The sequence below is a fragment of the Amblyraja radiata genome, chromosome 32 (genome assembly GCF_010909765.2).
Source record: "Amblyraja radiata isolate CabotCenter1 chromosome 32, sAmbRad1.1.pri, whole genome shotgun sequence".
Taxonomy (NCBI): domain Eukaryota; kingdom Metazoa; phylum Chordata; class Chondrichthyes; order Rajiformes; family Rajidae; genus Amblyraja; species Amblyraja radiata.
The window spans coordinates 20,750,886-20,773,903 of record NC_045987.1 but is presented as its reverse complement, the minus strand read 5'-3'; the positions used below and the strand labels follow the sequence as shown (position 1 = coordinate 20,773,903).

Genomic DNA, 23,018 nt, shown 5'->3' with positions numbered 1-23,018 from the left:
ATCTGGCAACGTGGTCGGAATAACTCGCAAACTTTTCAGGGCGGATCCCAGAACGCGCTGTGCATTGCTGGGGAGATGCGTCAGAATTGAGACATTGTTGTCGCTTTAAGAATAATGTATATATATCTCAGTAAAACATGAGACGAGGGAAGGCGAGCGAAACTTGTAGAGCAGAAAGCCTTAAAACACAAATGCACTCATTCTCGCACATCTAAACACACGCACGCTCTCTCTCTCACACTCACTCACACTCTCTCACACTCTCTCACACTCTCTCACACTCTCTCACACTCTCTCACACTCTCTCACACTCTCTCACACTCTCTCACACTCACTCGTGTGGGCGTTCTGTTCCAAAGAGGTTTGGGTGCTGACGAGTAAGTGTCAGGAGATTTGGGTACTGATTGGGGATGATCAACCATGATCACATTGAATGGCGTTGCTGGCTCGAAGGGCCGAATGGCCTACTCCTGCACCTATTGTCTATTGAGACACAGCCTGTAACTTGAACCGGTTGAGTGATTCGTTTACAAGCTGCGGGAGCGTCACATTTACAGCAACTTCTCAGCGAGTTTGGACAACATTGGACCCCAGAACTACAGATCCGAAGAAGGGTCCTTCCTGCCCGTTCCCCCTCGGCATATGCTGCCTGGCCCACTGAGTTCCTCCAGCGCTTTGTGTCTGGGGCCAGAGCTGTCGGGTGTTATTCTGAAAGTACAAGGAACTGCAGATGCTGGAATCTTGAGCAAAGTGCTGGAGGATCAGACAGCATCTGCGGAGGGAAATTGCCAGGCGACGAAGCGGGGGAGACCCTTCCTCAGACTGATATGGTACAGTATCCTGACTCGGGTGCACCTCCATCCTGCCTGCAGTCAACATGAACAAACTAGTCGGCTGTGGAATCATGCCCTCCCCCCCTCCCCCTCCCACCAAGTGTGTCCCAACTCCAAGAGTGATCACAGCCAGCCTGTTCCCGGTGCGGTGGGTTTGGTACAGTGGGCGGTTCCTACCTGCGTTATATGCTGCCAGATCTCCTCCAGGCCCCGGGCTCTTCCTCTTGCGGGGCCGGCCCTTGGGCACAGTGTTCAGACCATTGTAGAAGGGTAGACCCAGAGCGGCGCCACCCTTGGAGCCCACGTCCGTGTGGTTGAAGTGAGCCTGAAAATCGCCCTGAACCAGAGTCTCGAAATGAATCCTGCAGTAGACCAGGGTGTCCTTCATGCCAAAGTGATCTCCTGTCGCCAACATCTTGTTGCACGTCGTGCATGTGAAACAGTTCAAGTGGTAGACCAAGTCTCTGGCTCGCATCACCATCTCCGAAGCTGAGATGCCGAGGTGACACCTGGCGCACCTTTGCACGGAGAATCTCCTGCAGAGAACGGGAGAACAGTGTTATGTTTCATACATGGGTGTCTCGTGTCAAATGTGGCTGGACTCGTTTAAACCCCCTGTTATGGTGAACAACATCACCACAAGCAGATACTCCTGGTGAACGAACCAGTATTGTACACAGAAAGTGGAGCATTCTGCACTGCTCAATTCAGCACTCTCTCACACACCAATACACACATACACACACACCAATACACACATATATATATATACATACACACACACACACACACCAATACACACATATACACACACACCAATACACATATATACACAAACATCAATACACATATACACACACACACACACACATAGAACACGTCAATACACACACACCTATACATGTACACATATACACCCCAGTACATATATACACACCCAATACATACACGCACACACACCACTACATATATACACACACACACCAATATATATATATACGCACCCCACACACACACGCAGCTATACATATACACACATCCCATACATGCATACACCAACACATACGTACATACATAAACACACACACACGCCAATACACACATACATATAGACACACACAGACACGCACAAGAAACTGCAGATGCTGGAAACTTGAGCAAAACATAAAATGCTGACGGAATTCAGCGGGTCAGGCAGCATCTGTGGGGGGAATGAGCGGACGACATTTCAGATGGGGCCCTTCTTCAGATTGAAACAGACTCACACAAAATCAATCACACACATGAACTCACAATCTCTGTCTGCCTGACCCGCTGATTTACACCAGCACCTTGTGTTTTGCTGAAGATTGCAGCACCTGCAGTTGTGCCTTGTCTCAACGTCTTTATCTCTCTGTGTGTCTTTATCTCTCGCTGTGTCTTTATCTCTCTCTCTCTCTCACACACACACACACACACACACACCTGTACTTCCAATCACGTACATGCATGTAAACAAGCAGTAAACTGGATTCCTAGGAATGGTCAGGACTCCCAGAAAGGGGTTTCGGTTTTGGCCACGGATCCGATCAGGAGTTAATACCGTTATTGTACCAAACAACACGTTAGCAGAAATAACTCATTCCACAGACGAAGAGATTAATTTCAAAACGCCTCAATGTATACCTGAAGTGCCAATTTAAAAATCAAACGCACTCATGGTCGGGTCATCACTTGGATGCGACTCGCTCTAAGTTCTGACCATCTTATGGAAGACCGTCGCTGTAAATATTATCAGGGCCAACTTCATGCACTCCCAAGTTGTATCTATATTTTATTTTTAAATTGCTTTTACTTTAGAAATATTACAGTCCTCACAGACAGACGTTTTACAGGCTGTAGTTAATTCGGTAAAGGACTCACACATTCTACAGCTGTTCGTTTAACTCTCTGGTAGACAAAAGTGCTGGAGAAACTCAGCGGGTGCAGCAGCATCTATGGAGCGAAGGAAATAGGTAACGTTGCCCATGTCCTTCGCTCCATAGATGCTGCTGCACCCGCTGAGTTTCTCCAGCACTTTTGGCTACCTTCGATTATCCAGCATCTGCAATTCCTTCTTAAATAAATAATTTAACTCTCTCACTGGGTTAAAGGTGCGCTCAGTTTAAACCCTCGCACTTCCACTTTCGTTAACTACCATTGAAACAGGAGCCCAAACTGGAGGTATATATATATGTGTGTGTGTGTGTGTGTGTGTGTGTGTGTGTGTGTGTGTGTGTGTGTGTGTGTGTGTGTGTGTGTGTGTGTGTGTGTGTGTGTGTGTGTGTGTGTGTGTTAATGTCTGTGTGTGTTAGTGTGTGTGTGTGTGTGTGTGTGTTAATGTCTGTGTGTGTTAGTGAGTGTGTGTGTGTGTGTGTGTGTGTGTGTTAGTGTGTGTGTTAGTGTGTGTGTTAGTGTGTGTGTTAGTGTGTGTGTTAGTGTGTGTGTTAGTGTGTGTGTGTTTGTGTGTGTGTTAAACAATCCCACGCACTACATGCTTCCTACGCTGTATCCCACACATTTTAGCTAACCCCCTCCCCCGTGATAATTCGGTCTCTGCATTGTCCCCTCTATCTTCAGCTCGGAATTTCCCGTGAACTGGACGCTTTAAAACTGCTTCACGGGGACTGAAGTTGGGCCTGCCCTAGAACAGGCGAACTGAACTGAGACTCACTATTGTATCTCCTCCTGTTTGCCTTAAATTGCGTAGCGCGTCCTTTAATTACAGGGTCATACATAAACATGACGTTCCGTGCAAAACCGCCTGATTAAAAAATTAACTATTTAAACGGCCTATGCAAATATCGAAGGAATATCTCACAGGCCAAACTGACGCTAGGTGTGAAATCTCCGTGAACTGTCTGTCCCCCTCCCCTTCTACAGATGCGCCTATAACTGTGCTAAATTGGCCACGAGTGTGGATCAGATTGTCGTATTCCGCACTTTTTTTGCGGTACGCAACTTTGAGAATGCTTTTTTTGCTTCTCACTATTAATGAGCGAATAATTTACCGTTTTTTTCCTGCAATACAACAGAATCAGACGACCATGTATGTCTCGCCTTCAAAAACACAACGTCACACCGGTAACTAGTGTTGATCACCCCCGTGTGAAACTCCCCGCGCCACAGCAACCTTGTTTGACTCTCCCCTTCTTCGAGTCCGTTAACAATGGTCTGAGAATATAGTCTCCCCGAATCTCCCCGTCTATGCACTTTTGCCACACGTTAAATTCACAAACCTATTTAATTCCACAACAAGCGCCCCAATACATATAAATTGGCCAACCTCATGCCTACGGCTTTCGCCTGATACAGCGGGAATATACACGGAATCTGCCAAGTTATTGTAACTGCTGGGCGCTGTTCCTTCCAGTACATTTAACTGCACGAATCATTGTTTGTGGCCATTACATTTTATATGTTAGGACACAGTTAGGACACAATTAAGCTTAATTAGAGCATTAACAAACCTCATTTTATTCATTCTATAGTGATCTACCTACGGCGGGACTAGTGCCCAATGGTTTGAATGTTTTTTTACACATCCAATAACTGGTTTCAAACTGTTTTGTCTCGCACAAATCAATTTAATTGGGTGTTTGGATTCAATATTCCGAGGCGGTTTCATCATAGATAATCCTCTCTGCCTACACGCTATCACCCAGACGCAGTCATAAGGACATTACAAACATTGTATCTAAGTATCTCATTACATTAAACAATTTTATTTTAAAATCCATCTCATTTCCCCACCGGGAAAACTGAACACTCTGCTTCGAGTGCGGTATCTATTCTCCATTCTCAAGTCCTTCATGTAAAAATAAAATCTTTAACCGGCTCACAGTGAATCCGACAACGGCAGCAACAACGTTCAACGCTAATTATGGGTATATCAGTCTAAGTCTGACTATCCCAACGAATTAAGTTGAAATTCACGTCTTCTCTCTTGCCCCCAAAAAATGGGATTTGGATTGTGGTTTAGAACACGGCGTTTTTTTTTTTAAGGTACCTGTAGTAATCTTCCTTGCAATAGATGCTGCCATCCTTGGCGAAGCAGGTCAGTTCGGACTCCAGAGCCAGTTTACATTCACAGCATTTGAGGCAGCGCATATGCCACTGCTTGTCCACCGCCAGTAGATAATAGCGGTCCGAGATCTTGCCCCCACAGCCTGCGCACAGAGCCGGCCTGTCGCCGCTAATGGACGGCATGGTCTGAAAAACAACAGAAGGATTTACCCCAACGGCACCACTGTACCAAGCAGCAGACACAGACAGGGCTTTGCATCTCCTCAACAGCTCTCACCGTCGAGAAGTTTCTTATTTTTCCAAAGCGTTAAAAGCACAAATTATTGTAGGATTAATTCCACTACAACGCGTTACCCGTTTTACATTATATCCACAGTCAGAAGAGAGTATGTTATAATCGGTGCAGTGCTGTATAATTTCTGATTAAAGTTAACAAGGTATTGTTACTGGTTGTAAATATCATCGCTTTAATATTATTTGTGCAGATTCAGAATTCTTGCCAACCTTCAAAGAAACTATTATAAAAAGTAAATTTGGGCTAACAATATTTGTGCCTTTTCAAAAAAATAAACCATTATCTGCAATTCCTTGTGTCTAACCTCTCTATAGTATTTTGCTTGTATGCACCACAAGTCCTGCTGTTTAAAACGTCTCATCCACATTTTAATGCAGATATTCCTGCTACCAATTTTCGCTCAATGCAAGCAGCGCTCTCGTTCTCCAAACAGAGATCACTGATCCTTTGCCAAACTATTAATCATATTCTGTTGCAATAACTGTCAGGTTTAAAGTCGCTGTTTTATGACAAGTTTTATTATTTATGATACAGGCCTTTCTTGGGCTCCGGTTATTTTTAAACCCTGTTACTCCTTTGCGGCTAATTCTTTGCAACCCAGACGCCAGCGGAGTGAAATAAACCCATTTCAATAAAGGCAACATCTTATCGCTCGTTTTTGACAAATTGTTGAAAGGTTTTTTTCTTTAGCTATATTTGCGAGTTTATGTTAGCTGCAATTCCCCTCCACAGATTCAATTACCCCACAACTTAATCCCAATTTTCGTTGCGTTAGAAACACCGAGAGAAATACCAAGTATATTCGAATAGTTGAATCTTTTCGGCGCGGGTTTCCGATTTCTTTTCGCCTGTGCGCAGTCATCGCTATTTCAATTTCGACAAAGTAAAACTCGTTCAAACCCCGAAATTAAGCTGCCATTGAATTTTTGTTTTTAAAAAAAGCATTTGTATTTTTGTTTCGTTTGTTGGGTGAAATGTAAAGGTTTAAAAAAAAAAATCAGAGTTTGTAATCCGAGACTCCTCTCCGGTCTGGTCACTTGTACGCGCTCCTCAAAGTTCTGATTTCCCAATTTCACACATCTTCCTTTAGAATCTGATAAAAAATGACATTTGCTCGATTAAATCCTCCATCTCTGAGAGCGAGAGAGAGACTCGGAGAGCTCAAGCAGCCAGACTTCACTCTCCGAACTCCAGTTTGGATACAAGTCGCTCTAGTTTCTTTGCAGTAAGTAACATGTTCTCGGTAAAAACAGATCATAGCAAGGAGAATAAAAAATACATAACTTACTTCGTGAGGCGTGGTGGATAAAACGATTTTTTGTTTTAAATAACAATTGCCCAATCCCAGCGCAGTCCTCTATAGATTTGTTAAACCTTTGATGCCTACCGTTTCCGTTTCCCCAATGTCTATCCCCGCACTGCTTGCTGGCTCGATCTTCGAACGTCTCTCCATCTCCTCTATAACTCCCTGCATCTCACCCCCCGAGATTCCGTGGAAAAGCATCGCTGAGTGGCGGAAATTACACGTGTCTTGCTGAGATTTCGAATTCAGAACTTCCATAAGACGAAGACTCAAGCCATGCATTTACACACACACACGGCGCTACCTCTCGACCTCTCTCCCAGCAACAGAAACAAAAGCGAGAACAGACCACGGGATCGGTTCTTAAAAAAAGAATAAGATTTTTTTTTTTCACCAAAAAATTAATCGCGACCTTTTTTGTTTGTTTAGCGGGGAGAAAGGTGCCCCGCTCGGGTTTAAATAGTTGCCATCAGTCGCTTGGTCACAGGGAAATACTAGGAGGGTTTGTATTCTGTAATGCCTGATCTCGATGCAAAAAGCTGCAGACTTGATGGCTTGTTGTTTTTAGTAAGTTACTCTTGTGCAAAGCAAAGCCTTCTGTGAGTAATTGGGGAGGTGGGGTTTAGCTCTGAATTTGGTGTAATCCTTTAACGCGGCTCAGCTGCCTGGCTCATACTCGCCGTGATTGGCAGCTGGGGCTAGCGCCGGCTCCGCGCCTTTTCTACCGGGACGTTCACTTCACCGCCTCCCCTGTGCAACCATTGGCCGCACCAGAGCCACCTCCTTCTTATTATCGCAACGCGTGCTGGGGGTGGGGGCGTGGGGGTGGGGGAGGGGGCTTTCAGATTTAAAGGGAGACTGCATGGAAAAAAAAAAAAAAATTAAGAGCTCAAGGATTTTTTTTTCCCCATGCAGATTCCTAATTAGTTTGTCCCATTAAGTCAATCGCAGCCCTGGCTACACGCGTTCGGGTCATTGCAATAGTCACCCTGACTAACTCCGCCGCTGCTTTGCAAAGAAGCGTCTAACTGCCCCAGAATTTAATTCGGGAGCTTCGGATGAATCGGAAGAAAGTTATCTCCAACCCCGGTAAATTGGGTTTCACAGGGTTGCACAGTGTGCGTTGGTGGCGGACAGGGGGATAAATAGACATTGTGCAAACCATCAGTTGCACTAAACTGCAATTGAGTGTGTGTGGATTGGTCTGAAATTGATCAGGTACAACCCCAAACGAGTGCAAACGACAGTCCCAATTCTGGGCTTGCCCTTAAACACAACACCTTAAATCGGGCGAAAGAACCATTTCCATATAACGGTGAGCACCGTGTCAGTCTCCTGATTTAAGAAGCGCATATGTAGCAGTCATTGCAAAAGGTAAATATTCACCATTCAAATGTAATCTGATTTTGTTTCAATATCATTGATATCAGATCTTTCTGTCGGTACTTCTTGCAAAATCAAAAGGTAGAGTTTCAAAATCTCCGGGAGGTTTTTTTTCCGTTAAGAGCAAAGTTTTCAGATTGCCTGCGTTTGACGATAAATTAAAAAGCCAACATCTCTGCAAAAATGTTCCTATCAACAAACCAATCCCATGTGAACGAGTGGTGCAATTGTTAGATCTTTTAAACTCTGTTGCTGGCTGCGATTATAAAATAGAATTCGAAAGTTGTTCGTGTTCGTTTGCAGGGTTCTTCTTGTTTATTAATGTCGATGTGTCATCAGTGGCGAGAAAGACAACGGTTCCCATTAAACATATATGGTCTGCCTTAAAAACCGGTGTCATTATTTGTGTGGTTTTATATTGTGAACGGATTTAACGACCAGTTCGTTTTTGTTGTAGGATTCTTGTTGGAAGAACAATGAGGTTTAGATTCAGTTGTGAAACTGCAAGCCGTCTATAAATGCAAATAGAGAGGTAGTATCCATCCATACAAAGATAGTCGGTTGGCTCCTCTCGGCACCACATTGCAAACACCCAAGGGGCAGGATTCCCCCCCTGGCGGGGATTGTCTTACTTCCCCGGGCCGCATTAAACCCGGTCGCCAATCACCGGCGGGACAGTGAGGTTGTTTTTTTGATTGTCACATATGCATTGGCCGAGTCAATCACTTGGGGACCCCGCAACTACGAAAGCCAGCTGTCTTTTTGCAAAGTTTGCAAATGCATGCGATTCTGCTTGGAGCAAGGGGAATGGGGGGGGGGGGGGGGGGGGTTTGCTTAAATAACATAAAAAATACATTACGGTGGGTACTGTCCAGGTCTTCATGTTGTCTTCGAGAGAGGTAAATATTAACACAAATGTCTACTTCCTAGTCAGCATTGGATGTATGTTTTCAAATACCGCCTCATAACAACCGCTACATCTTGTTTAAGAAGGAACTGCAGATGCTGGAAAATCGAAGGTACACAAAAATGCTGGAGAAACTCAGCGGGTGCAGCAGCATCTATGGAGCGAAGGAAATAGGCAACGTTTCGTCCCGAAACGTTGCCTATTTCCTTCGCTCCATAGATGCTGCTGCACCCGCTGAGTTTCTCCAGCATTTTTGTGTACAACCGCTACATGTTACCCTGTTAATACCAGAGAGCGAGGGGAGAGAATATCGTTGTACAATTGTTTGCCTGAATAAGTCAACAATTTATAAAGTCACTGCACATAAATAGAACGCATTTCTATTGACAACAACCCCACAGTTATTATCCTGCGTCTCTCTAAGAATGTCAATGCTGAATTGCAGGTAACGTTGAAGTTGCCACACTCGGATATAGTTGACAAACAACCCGTGGCAGCAAAGCCAACACACAGAGGCCTCCCTCACATTACAATAGGCCTGTTGGCAATACCTAAATTGGCTGCCACCGCTTTTCTTTTACTCAGTATAAAAGAAGGTAGAGTTTACAGACAGAATATACTGGTGTAACTCAGATGCCGCCAATACAGACGATTATTCTTCTCAACTGGGCATCCGTTTGCAGGTTGATACATTGAAGTGCTGCATCTTTAATTTAACTCTACATAAGCTAGAGTTGTGAGCGTCTGTCATTGGCGGGGACCACATCTTGCAAACTTAAGATGCAAATAGCCTAAAGTGCACCGCCGGTGTGGATGGCGGGGGGTAGTGTAAATGCCAGTCTACTGGTCATTAAATTCAATGTTGTTAACGCGTGTTTAAACAGTCCAAAGATAAACAAGTTGGCATGTTACTGTTCTACTTACATGTCTTTCCGTTGTTAACCATTTCTGGTGGCTGAAGGCTTTTTTACTCCCCCTTTTTTTGTGACAAAGAGCGACTGCGGGGCAACATTGGATTCATCGCTGGCAACTGAACGTAGTTGAGAATCCTTCCTCCCTCCCTACCCAGTCATTAGGAACTGCATCCCGGTCTAGATATCGTTTATACCTTTTTTTCTCGGGAAATAATTTCCCTGAAACATATAGGAATATCAATTCTGCAACGTTTATACGGGGATACAAGCCGTACTCTTTCACGCCGAGTTTCCCACAACAGTCAAGATATTGTATCCTGAGGTAATTGCTGAATGAACCAAGAGTTGGACGATTGCCATGGTATCATTAAATCCCCAGAACGTGTATGCCAGCCGTGACGTCTGAATTTTCCTCCTTTTTTTTAGGTTGCAATTAAAATAATTCCTTTTGGAATATTCTCACGAATGCATTGCAAATATAGCTGTTAGCGCTCGCCTCTGAGCGGAGCGCAGGGTGGGTGTTGGGAACCTCGAATAACATGTACTACAAGCAGATCGCCTTAGAAAACAGAAATAATCATGTTAGTCGAGGGAGCGGACGATGCCCAATCAGAACAAGATTAAACTTGGAAATCAAGGCGTCCTAGGCTGATCACAAAGGAGCCGGGGGCACCCGTGAATACAGATGCAATTCAAACAAAGTGCAACCCGCGTCAGACCTAATCCACGCAGTCAAACATGTATATAGAACGAATGCAACGCATTTATCCTCTAGATCGCATTTCCCTCTGCAATTTACACGGCTGTGTGGAATCCACGTGTATAGAGAGCTGCCTTACGGGTGAATCTGCAGGAAATAAATCCGTGGGGGAGGGGGGGTGGGGGTGGGGGGGGGGAGCTTTCACCGCTTCTCCCGTTAAAGAATGATAACATATTTTAATATTGGCAACTTGTTGGCATCACGCATATGGTACACACACACACACACACACACACACACACACACACACACACACACACACACACACACACACACACACACACACACACACACACACACACACACACACACCGCAATATACAGAGAATAGAAACTGCAGCTGGAGGAACTCAACGGGTCAGGCAGCATCTGTGGGGGGAATGTGCAGACGACATTTCGGGTGGAGGCCCTTCTTCAGATTGAAACAGACTAACACAAATCCAATCACACGCATGAACTCGCAATCTCTGTCTGACCGGCCGAGTTACTCTAGCACTTTGTATTTCTCTCAAGATTCCAGCGTCTGCAGTTTCCCATTTCTCTCTCACTCACACACACACACACACACACACACACACACACACACACACAAGCACACATACACACACACAAGCACACACAAGCACACACACACACACACACACACACACACACACACACACACACACACACACACACACACATCTCTGCCCTGTGAATGTACATCAAGAGACCGCGGATCTAAATTAGATTCGGTTCAGTGGTCTTTTTGAAAGGGTTCGTTACAATAATTGTTATCTAGTCACTCAGGGAGCGGCGCGGGCACCGTAGACTGTGTGCAGGTTGGGTTTCCTGCGTTGGGTGATAGGTGACAGGTGAACTGATGGTTCGGCTGCAAACAACCTCAGCATCCACACGTCACATACTCCGCTGCCATCTGTTATCAGCAGCTCCCACACCAACACACAAAGGTAGCACCAGCCAAAACCGTGACTAACTCCTAACAATAGAACTCAACGCGCAGACTGCTTAATCTAGGCGACCGAGCTCCGATCAGTGAAATGACAGGTTGTAATCTGGATGCCATGATCAGGCAAACCTCTTGATATTATACAGCGACAGCACCATCACCATATTACTCCCCACTTAAATGATTTTATCTGAATTTAAAATTCAAGTACTTAATTTGATATAAATTGAACTGCGAATTAAAACCTGTAATTGCTCCAGGCGCCTAGTATATTGCTTGATGCCGTATTTATATCTTTATTCACTGTGATTGACAAGGTGTCATTAATCATAGTTATTGCTGCTGTAAGTATGGGGTTTATTTTGCAACCTTCTCCAGTCATTTTCTCGAGTGCAGTAATCAAGCGCTTTATTTACGCCTGATTTTAATTCTGAATGAAAGGACGAGATATCAGATTGAATTACATATAATATGCTTGTTCTGATCATTTAACGGCGCGCTGAGGTCCAAATTGGATTAGTTTGTGAACTGTGTGCTCTGTCTGATCTGTTGCTCTGCCTGAAGCCCGTTTTTGCTGCGTTATTGGGGAGATATTTAATGTTTGTTTTTGATCAATATTTGCCGTTTCTGTTCCGGTGGAATAAAGGCGAGCATGGTATTTGTTGACAGGGGGGACTGAAGCGTGCGTTGGATCCGAAGGCACCGACGGACAGCGGAAGGGCGGTCGGTGGGAGACTTCACCCTTGAGCTTTGTCGCCGAGCCTGTTTGTCCGCTAAACGGTTGAACTTGTACACTCTGGTGTCCGCACGGTAGCGACATTTCATTCACAGTTTCCGCTTCCTAAAATAATTGGAGGTGAATGGCTGGTGAATGGTTTCCTGAAGCAGTGTCTTTCTTTGCTTACAGCAACAACAACAAAAAATAAATGCGAGGCCTTTTACCTTCACGCAGGCTGTGTCCGGCCGGAGTTACCTCCCATCCTGCGCCGTCACCTATCCCCACGTAAAGACGCGCCCAATTAGTGGGACAGGAGGCGCTGCCAGGCTTGGAGACACCAGCCGCGGAGTCAGTGGAATCCGACAACTCAGATCCATAACAATCCCCTCCCTCGCCAAGTCTCCGGTTGAATGTAAATCCCCCTGGTCCCAGAGAGGAGGGCTTATTCCCTACTATACAATCGTCAAAAAAAAAAACACACATACACACACTTGGGCTGGTAAACATCTGCGACTTCATTGAAATTGGATCGCGCGTAGGTGTCGCGGTCTATATGGGAGGGGCGTGAAATCTACCTGCCTTAATTGTGCAGAAGTTACTGCCTACTGACAAGCTCATTTGTCACGTTTTCAGCGCCAATATTTCACTGAACAACCGAGATCCGCGGACGCGGGGAATACGTGGTATAGGAAATCTGCGCGGCTCTGCTCATCACGCTGCGGCCGCTGTATTTATTACAAGTAAATAAATACAACATCGATCGTTACTAGAAAGCTTGAAACGCTTCGCTTTTGTTTTATCGGGAGACCGTGACTAGTGTATGATGGGGGAACGGCCAACGCTGAGGAGGGAGGCATGTGAGCTGACCTGAAGTTTTCAGTTCACTAGTTCGGTCTGAAACTCTCTTTTGAATTCGGCGTAATGTCCGCTGTCTCGATTAGTCGTTTCCTAGTGAGTGTGAAGATGCCCGTGTACAGATCTGATTAATGAATCATTGGCGTTATTTCATACAGGCGAAAGTGGAACCTTATTGTAAGCCAGTGTTAGGCTTTAACCCCAAAACGCAGTGTTACAGTTAACTTAGCGGGTCAGGCAGCATTTGTGGAGGGAATGGATAGGAGACGTTATCCGGCCCGAAACGTCGCCTGTCTATTCCCACCACAGATGCTGCCTGACCCGCTGAGTTTCTCCAGCATTTTTCTCTACCAAGGAACTGCAGATGCTGGTTTCAACCGAAGATAGATACAAAAAGCTGGAATAACTCAGTGGGTCAGACAGCATCTCACTCTCTGTCGGACCCGCTGAGTTACTCCAGCTTTTTGTGTCTATCCACAGTTCCTTTTCTCTATTAAGTTTTCACCGCTGTCGGCGTAGTGATAACATTATCGCTTTGTCGGTTCTGTGCTGAGCAAGATTAAACCTGGTCTTGCCAAATAAATCACACCGCCCTCAACCAACCTTGTACATACATATCAGCAGCTGGAAACGTTCCCATTTAGTTGGAAATAAAAATCTATTCTTTCTCAGCACAGCCTTTCTGATAAAGGTAGCTTCTGGTTCCCTTCTGGTTCTCCCTGCGTCATCCCCGCGATTGCTTTCCCCAAAAACATGTTTTGGAAACTGAAGCTGGAGAAATGCGTGTCAGCTGTGCCATGTAACTTGCACATGTTTTGGAGAATCTCTTCCGCGAGCACCTGGATTCAGTCTGAGTGGAAGATGAAGCGTGCGAGTACGTGTGTGTGTGTGTGTGTGTGTGTGTGTGTGTGTGTGTGTGTGTGTGTGTGTGTGTGTGTGTGTGGATGTGTAAGTGTGCGTCTAAGTTTGGTTGATATAGGTTTCGTTTATTGTTGTCACGTGTACCGAGGTACAGCGAAAAGCTTTGTCCTGCATGCTATCCGAGCAGATGATATACCACGTATAAATAAATCATAAATAAAACCAAGCCAAGCTCAAGTACATAGATAAAAGCAAAGAGGGTACGAGTTTGAGTGAGAGGGTGTGTGAATGAGTCTGCCTGTGTGTACCGGAGTGTGTGTGTCTATATCTGTGTGTCTGCATGCGTGTGTGGGGGGCTGTCTGCGTATATGGGGATGAGACTGCCTGTGTGTCTGTGTGTGTGTTGCTGTGTGTATGCATGTGTGTGTGTGTGTGTGTGTGTGTGTGTGTGTGTGTGTGTGTGTGTGTGTGTGTGTGTGTGTGTGTGTGTGTGTGTGTGTCTGTGTGTGTGTTGCTGTGTGTATGCATGTGTGTGTGTGTGTGTGTGTGTGTGTGTGTGTGTGTGTGTGTTGCTGTGTGTGTGTGTGTGTGTGTGTGTGTGTGTGTGTGTGTGTGTGTGTGTGTGTGTGTGTGTGTGTGTGTGTGTTGCTGTGTGTATGCATGTTGTGTGTGTGAGTGAGAGAGAGAGAGAGAGGGAGAAATAGTATGTGTGTATGTGCGTGTGAGAGAGATTGCGTGTGAGTGTGTATACGTGTATGCGTGTGTATGTGTGTGTGTATACGTGTGTGCGTGTGTGTATGTGTGTGTGTGTGTATACGTGTGTGAGTGTGTGTGCGTGTACGTGTATAAGTGTGTGAGTGTGTGAGTGTGTGTATATGTGTGTGTACGTTTATCAGTGCGAGTGTGTGTGCGTATACGTGTGTCAGTGTGAATGTGTGTGAGTGTGTGAGTGTGTGTGTATACGTGTGTCAGTGTGAGTGTGTGTGCATATCCCTCCCCCACCTCTCCCTGCTGTCTCCCTTCAAAATAATGATACTCGGGGTAATAAAAAAAAGCTCTGGCCTGAATTAATGAGCAGCTATTGCCAGTATAACCTTGCCAGTAATTATTTGTCCTGGCGGGGTTATATGGAATATTACGAACGAGATGAAACATTAACAACTAAAAAAGTAAAGTGGCTTTATACCATAAATGTGGCAAATAGGCAAAGAGCGAGGTTCGGCCTGAGAAGGTGGACCCATGACCGAGGTTCACAGGATGGATCAACTATTCATCCGAACTGTGCTCACTTTAGCGCCGGACCATGCTTCCCCCCCGACATATCCCTTGCTGAGAAATGCTATTCAGCTGTGGTTCAAAGCCAGCAGACTTTCAGATGGGACGTGTTTATTGTAGACTGCAGGAATTGATATTTCTTAATTTCCTTTCCACATCAAAAAGACTCAAGACACTTAAAGTCTCCTCTCGGGGAAATATTAAGTAAAGAAGGCCTTTTTATTTGACGTGTTTCTGCGCGTTCCCCTTTTTATGAGCGGAGTTATAGGAATTGCTGTAGGGGGTTTTCGTCTGCGGGAAATCTGTCTACAAATGAAATTTTTAGACACAGAAGTGTTTTTTTGGAATGCGGAATCAATGTTTCCGCATTCTTCATCAAACAGCAGAGAAGGGGATCGCGTTACTTCCAAGGGACTGGCTTCGCACAGGAGACCGGCTTAGTTAAACATCTACAACAAAAGAGCTCAACTACATGTCTGTCCCCCGTACATCCGGAATTAAAGTGGCTGCTTGTGCAGATATGTGGTTGCATGCGAGTGCATGCATGTGTGTGCATCTCTGCGTACATGTGGTCGTGCGCATGTGCCCACGTGTGCGCGTTGTATTCCTGGAGACACGCGGAACTGCAGATGCTGGAAACTTGAGGTAAACACAAAGTGCTGGAAGAACTCAGTGGGTCAGGCAGCATCTGAGGAGGGGATGGGCAGACGGCGGTTTGGTTCGGGACCCTTTTTCAAACGTATCCATCTCACACCTCTCCCCCATTTCTCGATCTCTCTTGTTTCCATCACAGGAAACAGACTAAAGTCTGAAGAAGGGCCCCTATTCGAAACGTCGCCTGTCTAAATCCCTCCGCAGATGCTGCCTGGTCCGCTGAGTTCTTCCAGTACGTTGTATGTTGAATGAGAGTTTATCTCTGAGTGTGTTTATGTGAGTGTTTGTGTATTAATTGGCATGTGCTTTGGGATATGTGCCTGTGTGCGTTTGCATACACGTGTGCGTGTGTGTACTTGTACATATGTGAATGTGTAGTTGTATATGTGGGATACATGTGTGTGTGTGTGTGTGGATGGGCGTAAGTGAATTTCCTTCGGGCGCAATCGCAGTCAATGAAAATAAGAGGGAATGAAACATTGTTTGTTTTGAAACATTTTTAAAAACGTTATAAATTAAAAGCCGCAACCCGAGCAGTCGATGAGATCCGAATTGTTCCCAGCCCGATAATGGAAGGACCGTGAAACTACATGAACTCCCGGAGATGTGTTTTGTTCTCCGAGTTTTACATTGTCACTTTGCACAATGCCTACGGTCTGGACTTTCAATCCCTGCAAAGCGGTGGGGCGATTTGGGGATTTCACTTATAAGTGGTTTCACGTTCAAACTTTTTTTTTTAAATTCAAACTTTTGGGAGTTTTTGCTTTTCCAGGTAGAACAAAAAGTATATGGAACTTTGTAACCGGGCCCAGAAACCAAAGAGAACACAACGCGTACCAGCGTATGTATTCGTGTATACCGAATTAGCCAGCCACTGCACTGTGTTTACAGCCTGCAAGGCACAAACAACTAGCAGTTAATACCGGGAAAGTTTCGTATAATGTCTTGAGACGTAGGAAACCGAATGTCAAGATGCCTATTCAGCGTTGAACAATGTTTATTTTTGCAACTGATTTAGCAAGAGAGGTTAGACAAACCTTTAAAATACCTTTGTTTTTGTCAGTTTGATGATAAGGACTGAACAAACACCTATGTTGAATTAAGTTCATATTTTAAATATATTCGTCTTTTTTTTAAAACAGTCTATGGTTCATTCTCCTCTTCTCATTAAACGGAGCCACCTGCCGAAAATTAAATAAAAGCTTCAGTGTATCAGTCCTTCCACTAAAGGATCGGGCTACGCATTCCCATTAATTAGAACTCAATTGGACACTTAAATGTCACGGCTTGCCTCATGATCGGAAGAAGGCGGCCAAAATGCCCAAGGTTCTACACACATAAACGCTGTTAAACAAAATTAGAAAGTACACTTCACACGTTGAACCCATCGTCTTCCAAACGCACTTTAAGATGGCTGCGTATCAGCGCAAGTAGCAATTAGCCGGTCCTTGCTTTAATTAACTGTTCCTGGTCGGGTTTTTTTTTCTACTGAGGACAGAGCATTGCACCTTTTGCAGGGCGAGGTTGGAAGCTAGTCAATAATTCTCGCTATGAGGAAAAGGAAGGCGAGCAGTGTGCCTTTCCCTCAAAAGAAAAAAAGTTAGATTTATTTTTAAATCTCCAAACACGTCAACATCTTTCACAAGAAAGCAGATTAATTAAGTGCCAGGCCAAACATATAAAGGTGGCAGGTCATTTCTACGTGTTGGTTGTAATTATGATGATGGTCATGTTAGTGTTTCCAATCTTCGTTGCATGCCTGCCTCAACACTAATTTAAATGTTGGTTTAGTAGGAAGTGTTCTGACGCTGGCAAAAAAAAAAAGCTGGGCTATCTCTAACGTTTAGCCTGCTTTTCCTTGACCGGATCATCAAAGTTGATCAGTTGGTTAGATGGTTGCATTTATATTTCATGGATTTGACAAGAGCTCTGGGGCCAGACGCCTCGTCACAAGAAAGTTCCAAGGCCCATCAGAAGCGAGCTGGAAAACATGGTTCATACAAGCGTAACTCACTTCGCTAAGTGTAACAACTTTAAAGTTAAACCTTTTAATCTTAGAAACCCATGCTTTGGGAGAGCCGGTGAAATATACGCTTCTACTAAGTGACAGCCACTATATCGTACAAAGCGCACGTTTCCCCTTTATTCTGTATTCAGTAGAACTGCTTTACACTAAAACAAATGGAAAATAATCCAAAGATGTCGTGTAGGGTTTTGGCTCGTATTGTTTTTCCGTGAAATAGTTGTATCTATCGAGATGTACAATGCGAACCGGAGGATTCGGTTTACTTTTATAAATCAGAATCAAGAGCTTGATTATCCCGACAGTTCTAATCTCCAGAAAATACATCAAACACGATATTTTATTCCAATTATTTAAATGATACTATTAACTGAAGACTGTATGTCTATCGTTTAATTAACCTAAGTATTATCAGGATCGAAGTCCTTCTGGATTAGTATACACGCCATCGCCTCGGTTTAAATGATGATCTGAAATTTGACAAGTAATTTGTTTTATCTCTGGTTTGGGGGAGATTTCGACGTCATCGGAACTTTACATTCAGGCTTAATTTTTTTTTTAAATGTTTTTGTTTTCAATCTGTATTGAAACTAAACACCCGAGGCCAGGGAGGCAACTAACACCTCAAATTCTATCTCAGAAGAGTATCCCATGCGAACAGGAGCGCTCTCGTTGTTTGTGAAGTAAATTGCCGAGTGGTGTTTATTCCTTCGATTTAATAAAGGGTTGGAAACGGCACACCCACTGCATGAATCAATCTGTGAAATTGACTTGTTCACACCTCCGCCCACGTGTACTGTGAAATCGGCACTGACTTTTACTGCAAGCTGCTGTTCGCCAAGCAACTATATTCGTGTTGGACCTGTCAACCCATTAGTTCAGTTAGTCCCGTTTAAGGCCGAAATATATGTTGCAGGCAGGAAGGGAGAGGGGGGGCAGGGAGGATCTCGTTGTCAGCTCTGCTCGGTATTGGAAAATGTCTCGTCAGCTGACGGTGGCTGTGTGTGTGAACACAGTCTGCTGTAGTAACTGGTCCCTGTTGTACAACAGATTAATCATTATTTCAGCCTGACTGACATCTGTTGACCAGTTGTTACCGCTCTGCCCTAACAAGGCAACTGGACTGATAAAACAGTTCAAGCATATTGGACCTTACAATCATGAGTTACTTTAGTTAATCAATTGGGAAGACCTGACCGGTCAAGCCATTAATACCCAGTAAACCAGAATAATTAACACTGCCTGTTAACACTGGGAGGGTGAGGGGGTCAACTGCACCAAACACCACTGTGCTAGTGAGCGATTTAACTTTGGATGCTGGCCAATGGAAAGCTATAGGTAGTCCATGGAATTAGGCGCAGGGGATTTAAGCAATAGCCAATACGTGTATTGCCATGGTGGATAAAAGTTGCAGTATAAAATAGATGCGAGCTGTTTGTACAAAAGTGGTTCGTATTCTGACGTACTGTGCGGCAAATGTTGAGACAAGGTTTTTCTTCAGAAGCTACCTCCAACTGCAGATTGGCCAACCCGCTGCAACCCTCGTATCAAATACTGTGTGTGGTGGTGGTGGTGGGGGTGGTTGGGGGGTCTAAAAGTACAGTGATGGGAGGCATTTTGTAAATATTTGCATTCCTTATTGCATTAAGACACCGTTTATTCCGCACCTGCCCTCGCGTGATCTGGTTAACAAAATAATTGCCTTGCTGTAAGTGTAACCAACACCAATTCAAAGTCAAATTATCTCTCGACATTTAGCGTTATTCGTGCCCAAGACATTGTTTTACCAGCCCACTGGTTTTGACGTCAATTTGTCCGTATCAGTGGACAGAAACTTTAATTTTGGATCTTTTGTTGGCAATTTGCTGAAACATTGAAGCCTGTGTGAGATATTTCTATGTGTAGGGTATCAATGTTAACCAATGCTAATAGAGTTTCACTAAGTCGTGCATTAATACTACAATTAAACCATTACTCGCTGGAGAGGTTTACAATACGAAGGGCAACTTTCTGGCTGATTAACTGATTTGCAATCATACTTGATAATTCATGACGATGAATGGGTGTCCCTCCAATCTATCAACACGCGAGTGCAAGCTGCCAGCAATTGGCGTGTCTTATGTTGTCTGATAATTTGATCTATGCTGTACACTTTAGTCGTGACATCAATTCATTCCGCGTTTGATTCATGAATGCGGGCTGTAGATCAATCTGCAGTTTACGTTCGCTATCCAGTATCCAGACCGTCTTTTAGGCCCAACGCGTTTCCAACCCCCTTGTTCTGATCATTCACGAGAACTGTTTTTCTCAGTAATATCAGCAGAAGTTAATACTGTACTCCAAATAACTCAAAGACGATAAAACCTTACTGTAAAAGTGGCAGCAATTTTACCTCCATTGTCCCGGTTCCCACATGTTGTGAATTATCTAACGGACAAACGCGATTGAATATTTTACACCATAATATTCATGTGTACGGACATTGTGAACACGCTGGGCCGGTCAATATCCGGATGTAGTGCAGTTTTATTAATAACTGATAGAACGTGGAAATCTGACCAACACGTGCCAACTTGGTCCTTGATTCCAAAACTTATGCTGGGTCACAAATGAACATTTGTAAAATTTGAGCATGCGGGAGAAAGTTCGTACTGGTGAATTTAAAGCCAATTCTTTGACCGTCTACCAAATTAATTTGCCTTGCAAATTAACAGGATAACTATTTGCAGTCCGAGAGGTTTATACAGATCAAAAACCAATTGGACCCATCCCCCATCACCATGTCCTTCTGTAGGTCTTGCTCAATGTAAATCGAGAGAGAAAACTGACTTTTACCGTCCAATTTATGTAATTTAGTCACAAGTCACCAATGCGCTTTATTCATACTAACTAGTTTAACTAACACTGTTGATTGTTGTACTGAATATCCCTAGGGGATTTGTAAATACAAATCTCCACGCGTTATTCAGGCTGGTTTACAGTTTATTTGCAACGCAGACGTACGATTTAGTAACACATATCAGCTCGGTTAGAAAATAATATTGCTACAAAATCAACGTGTAAATTCAGGAGTGCTCGCAAAGACTATATTAGTGTCCTCTTTCGAATACTAGTTTTACACTCCATGGCGTCAAGTTTAGGTGTTAATAGCTTGTATCCAACAGTACATCTTTAGACATCACATTAAAACCGCAGCAACTGAAAATTCCTAAATCTCACAGAGTGCATAAGTAACGGTCACCAGCCTCGTATTAAATGATGGTAGGCACATTTTAATAATGTTATTTCCCACTGCATGTAACCACGTTTTAAACAGCCACCGCAATGTCATTGCCTAAGATAAATAATCACAGTAGATCATAGTACTTATAACGTTACTTTATTTTAACATAAATTTCACTAGGAAATATGTCCAGCGGACATCCTGTGAAACAATACGCTTCCCTGCTTTTATTAACGCTCTGACCAAACCGCGTTGGAATCAAAGAAAACAAACGTTACTTAAGTAGACCAATAAATGTGGGCATTAACAATACAGAGACATGGTTGCAGCTTTGTTGACGAGCAGCACCACACGAGAGTGAGGCGTGCAGTGTGATTAGTCCTGACAGCGTGCATGGCTCTGCTAAAACGGGAAAACGCTGTAGGAGTAAGTCAAACTCTCTGGAAGCGACATTTGGATAATTAGCCACCATTGAACGGCCCATCAAGAGAGCAGAAAAAAACGGGACAATGAAAAGAAAATCCACACTGGAGTTCCAACACAAAAGAAACCTCAACCGTGCACGGGATTCGCCGTTGCAAAGCGACCTGGCTTATGCAGTGTTTATAAGGGCCGGTTTATAGAGCACCTCCACATTTTTTTTAAACAAATTTTCTTTAATCATCGCGCAACAAGGATCACCACACGTGCAATGCATCGAATGGCACCTCTAAAATATTTCACCAGGGCTGTCTTTATGGAAACGTACATGATATATTTAAACCCGATGCAAAGCAGCGAGCTGGATCCTGGACAGGGGCAGGCGGATATTTCTCTCTGCAATTGCAATCACTAGTTACAATTTCCCAATCTGCTTTCTCTGGGAGTCTGCTCCATGCTGCTAAGGATTAAAATCAATAACCTTACAGCGTCCACGGATCTACATAATAAAACAGCAACTGCTTAGAGATCGGCCTCGGCTTACCCGGGCCCCATGCAAATTAAAACATGCAGAATGCTTAATTGAATAAATACATATTTAATACATGCGCATTTTATCAGGGCATCATAATGTCTGGATATTTGGTTTATACATTATACATCATTCTTGTACACAGGATGTCTGCAGGCGTGTGTGAAATATGATATTGCAACATTCACAAACGATTAATGCATCAACCAAGCATAAATTAATAAGTGTACTAAATTTTCACAGTCTAATAAATTTGTGCTGGGCTCGAACAATATCACGCCACCATTGGATAAATCTTGCCTTACCGCCAGCCAGTTTCGCCCACTGCGTTGACACCTCCAGACCTGTCTCTTCGCAAGACCGTAACCTGATTGTTTATGAACGATTGGCCGATCTGTGTTCGATCGCCACTAACCCAGACGGAACACCACATACAGCTGTGATCCAGAGTACACTCCCTTTATAATCCTTGTGTATATCTGACCTCTGACCCACCTGCATCGTCGAGCTGGGCGCCCGCATCAATTCCTCATCCATTCCTGAACTTTTTGCTGCTGGATGCTCGGATGACTTTTTCTGTTAAACATGCCCGTGACAAGTCAATCACGTCTGACCATGATCTGATAAACGCCAACCACAACGTCCTTCGCTCGCCCTGGTCACATTTTCGGTTGTGCGGCGACCGCGTTCAGTTTAGTGTTCTTTGTGAATTCTTTGACAAAGGAGAGGTGAAGATTTTTTTATAAATCCACTCTAACCAATCTTAACGTGTCATAACATATTTTGACGAGCTCCGCATACCTGGAAGGGAATGTCGTAAAGAATGGGGTTGGGAGGAGGGGGTTGGGGGGTTGGGGGGGTTAGATTGTATAAAATGTTAATGCTGTAGATGTAAAGAGCACCTCTTTGGGAATAATTGCTGTACCGTCGGGCTGTCTCGACGCTGCCAGGGACCCCATGCACCGCCCGCTTAATAAGTTCAAGGAATACCCTTTACCTCTCCCCTCACTCTAACTTAGTGAAAATAAAACCCTTCCGATGAAGTGCTGTACCGGAAACGAATAACTAC

General features: G+C 44.2%; 1 protein-coding gene across 6 annotated transcripts in view; it reads right to left on the bottom strand.

Annotated features, from left to right (window-relative positions):
* The window catches only part of lhx2 (LIM homeobox 2), a 48,463-nt gene extending 25,716 nt beyond the window's left edge, over positions 1-22,747 (bottom strand). Inside the window, exons 1-3 of one of the 6 annotated variants that reach the window (XM_033049367.1) lie at positions 22,445-22,747; positions 4,861-5,063; positions 1,011-1,369 (exon numbers count right to left, since the gene is read on the bottom strand). In XM_033049367.1, coding sequence (XP_032905258.1) covers positions 1,011-1,369; positions 4,861-5,063; positions 22,445-22,486 — 604 coding nt within the window. In that variant the 5' untranslated portion in view covers positions 22,487-22,747. The other 5 variants (XM_033049368.1, XM_033049370.1, XM_033049364.1 and 2 more) reach the window with 5 other exon arrangements.
* Between the last annotated feature and the right edge of the window lie 271 nt (positions 22,748-23,018).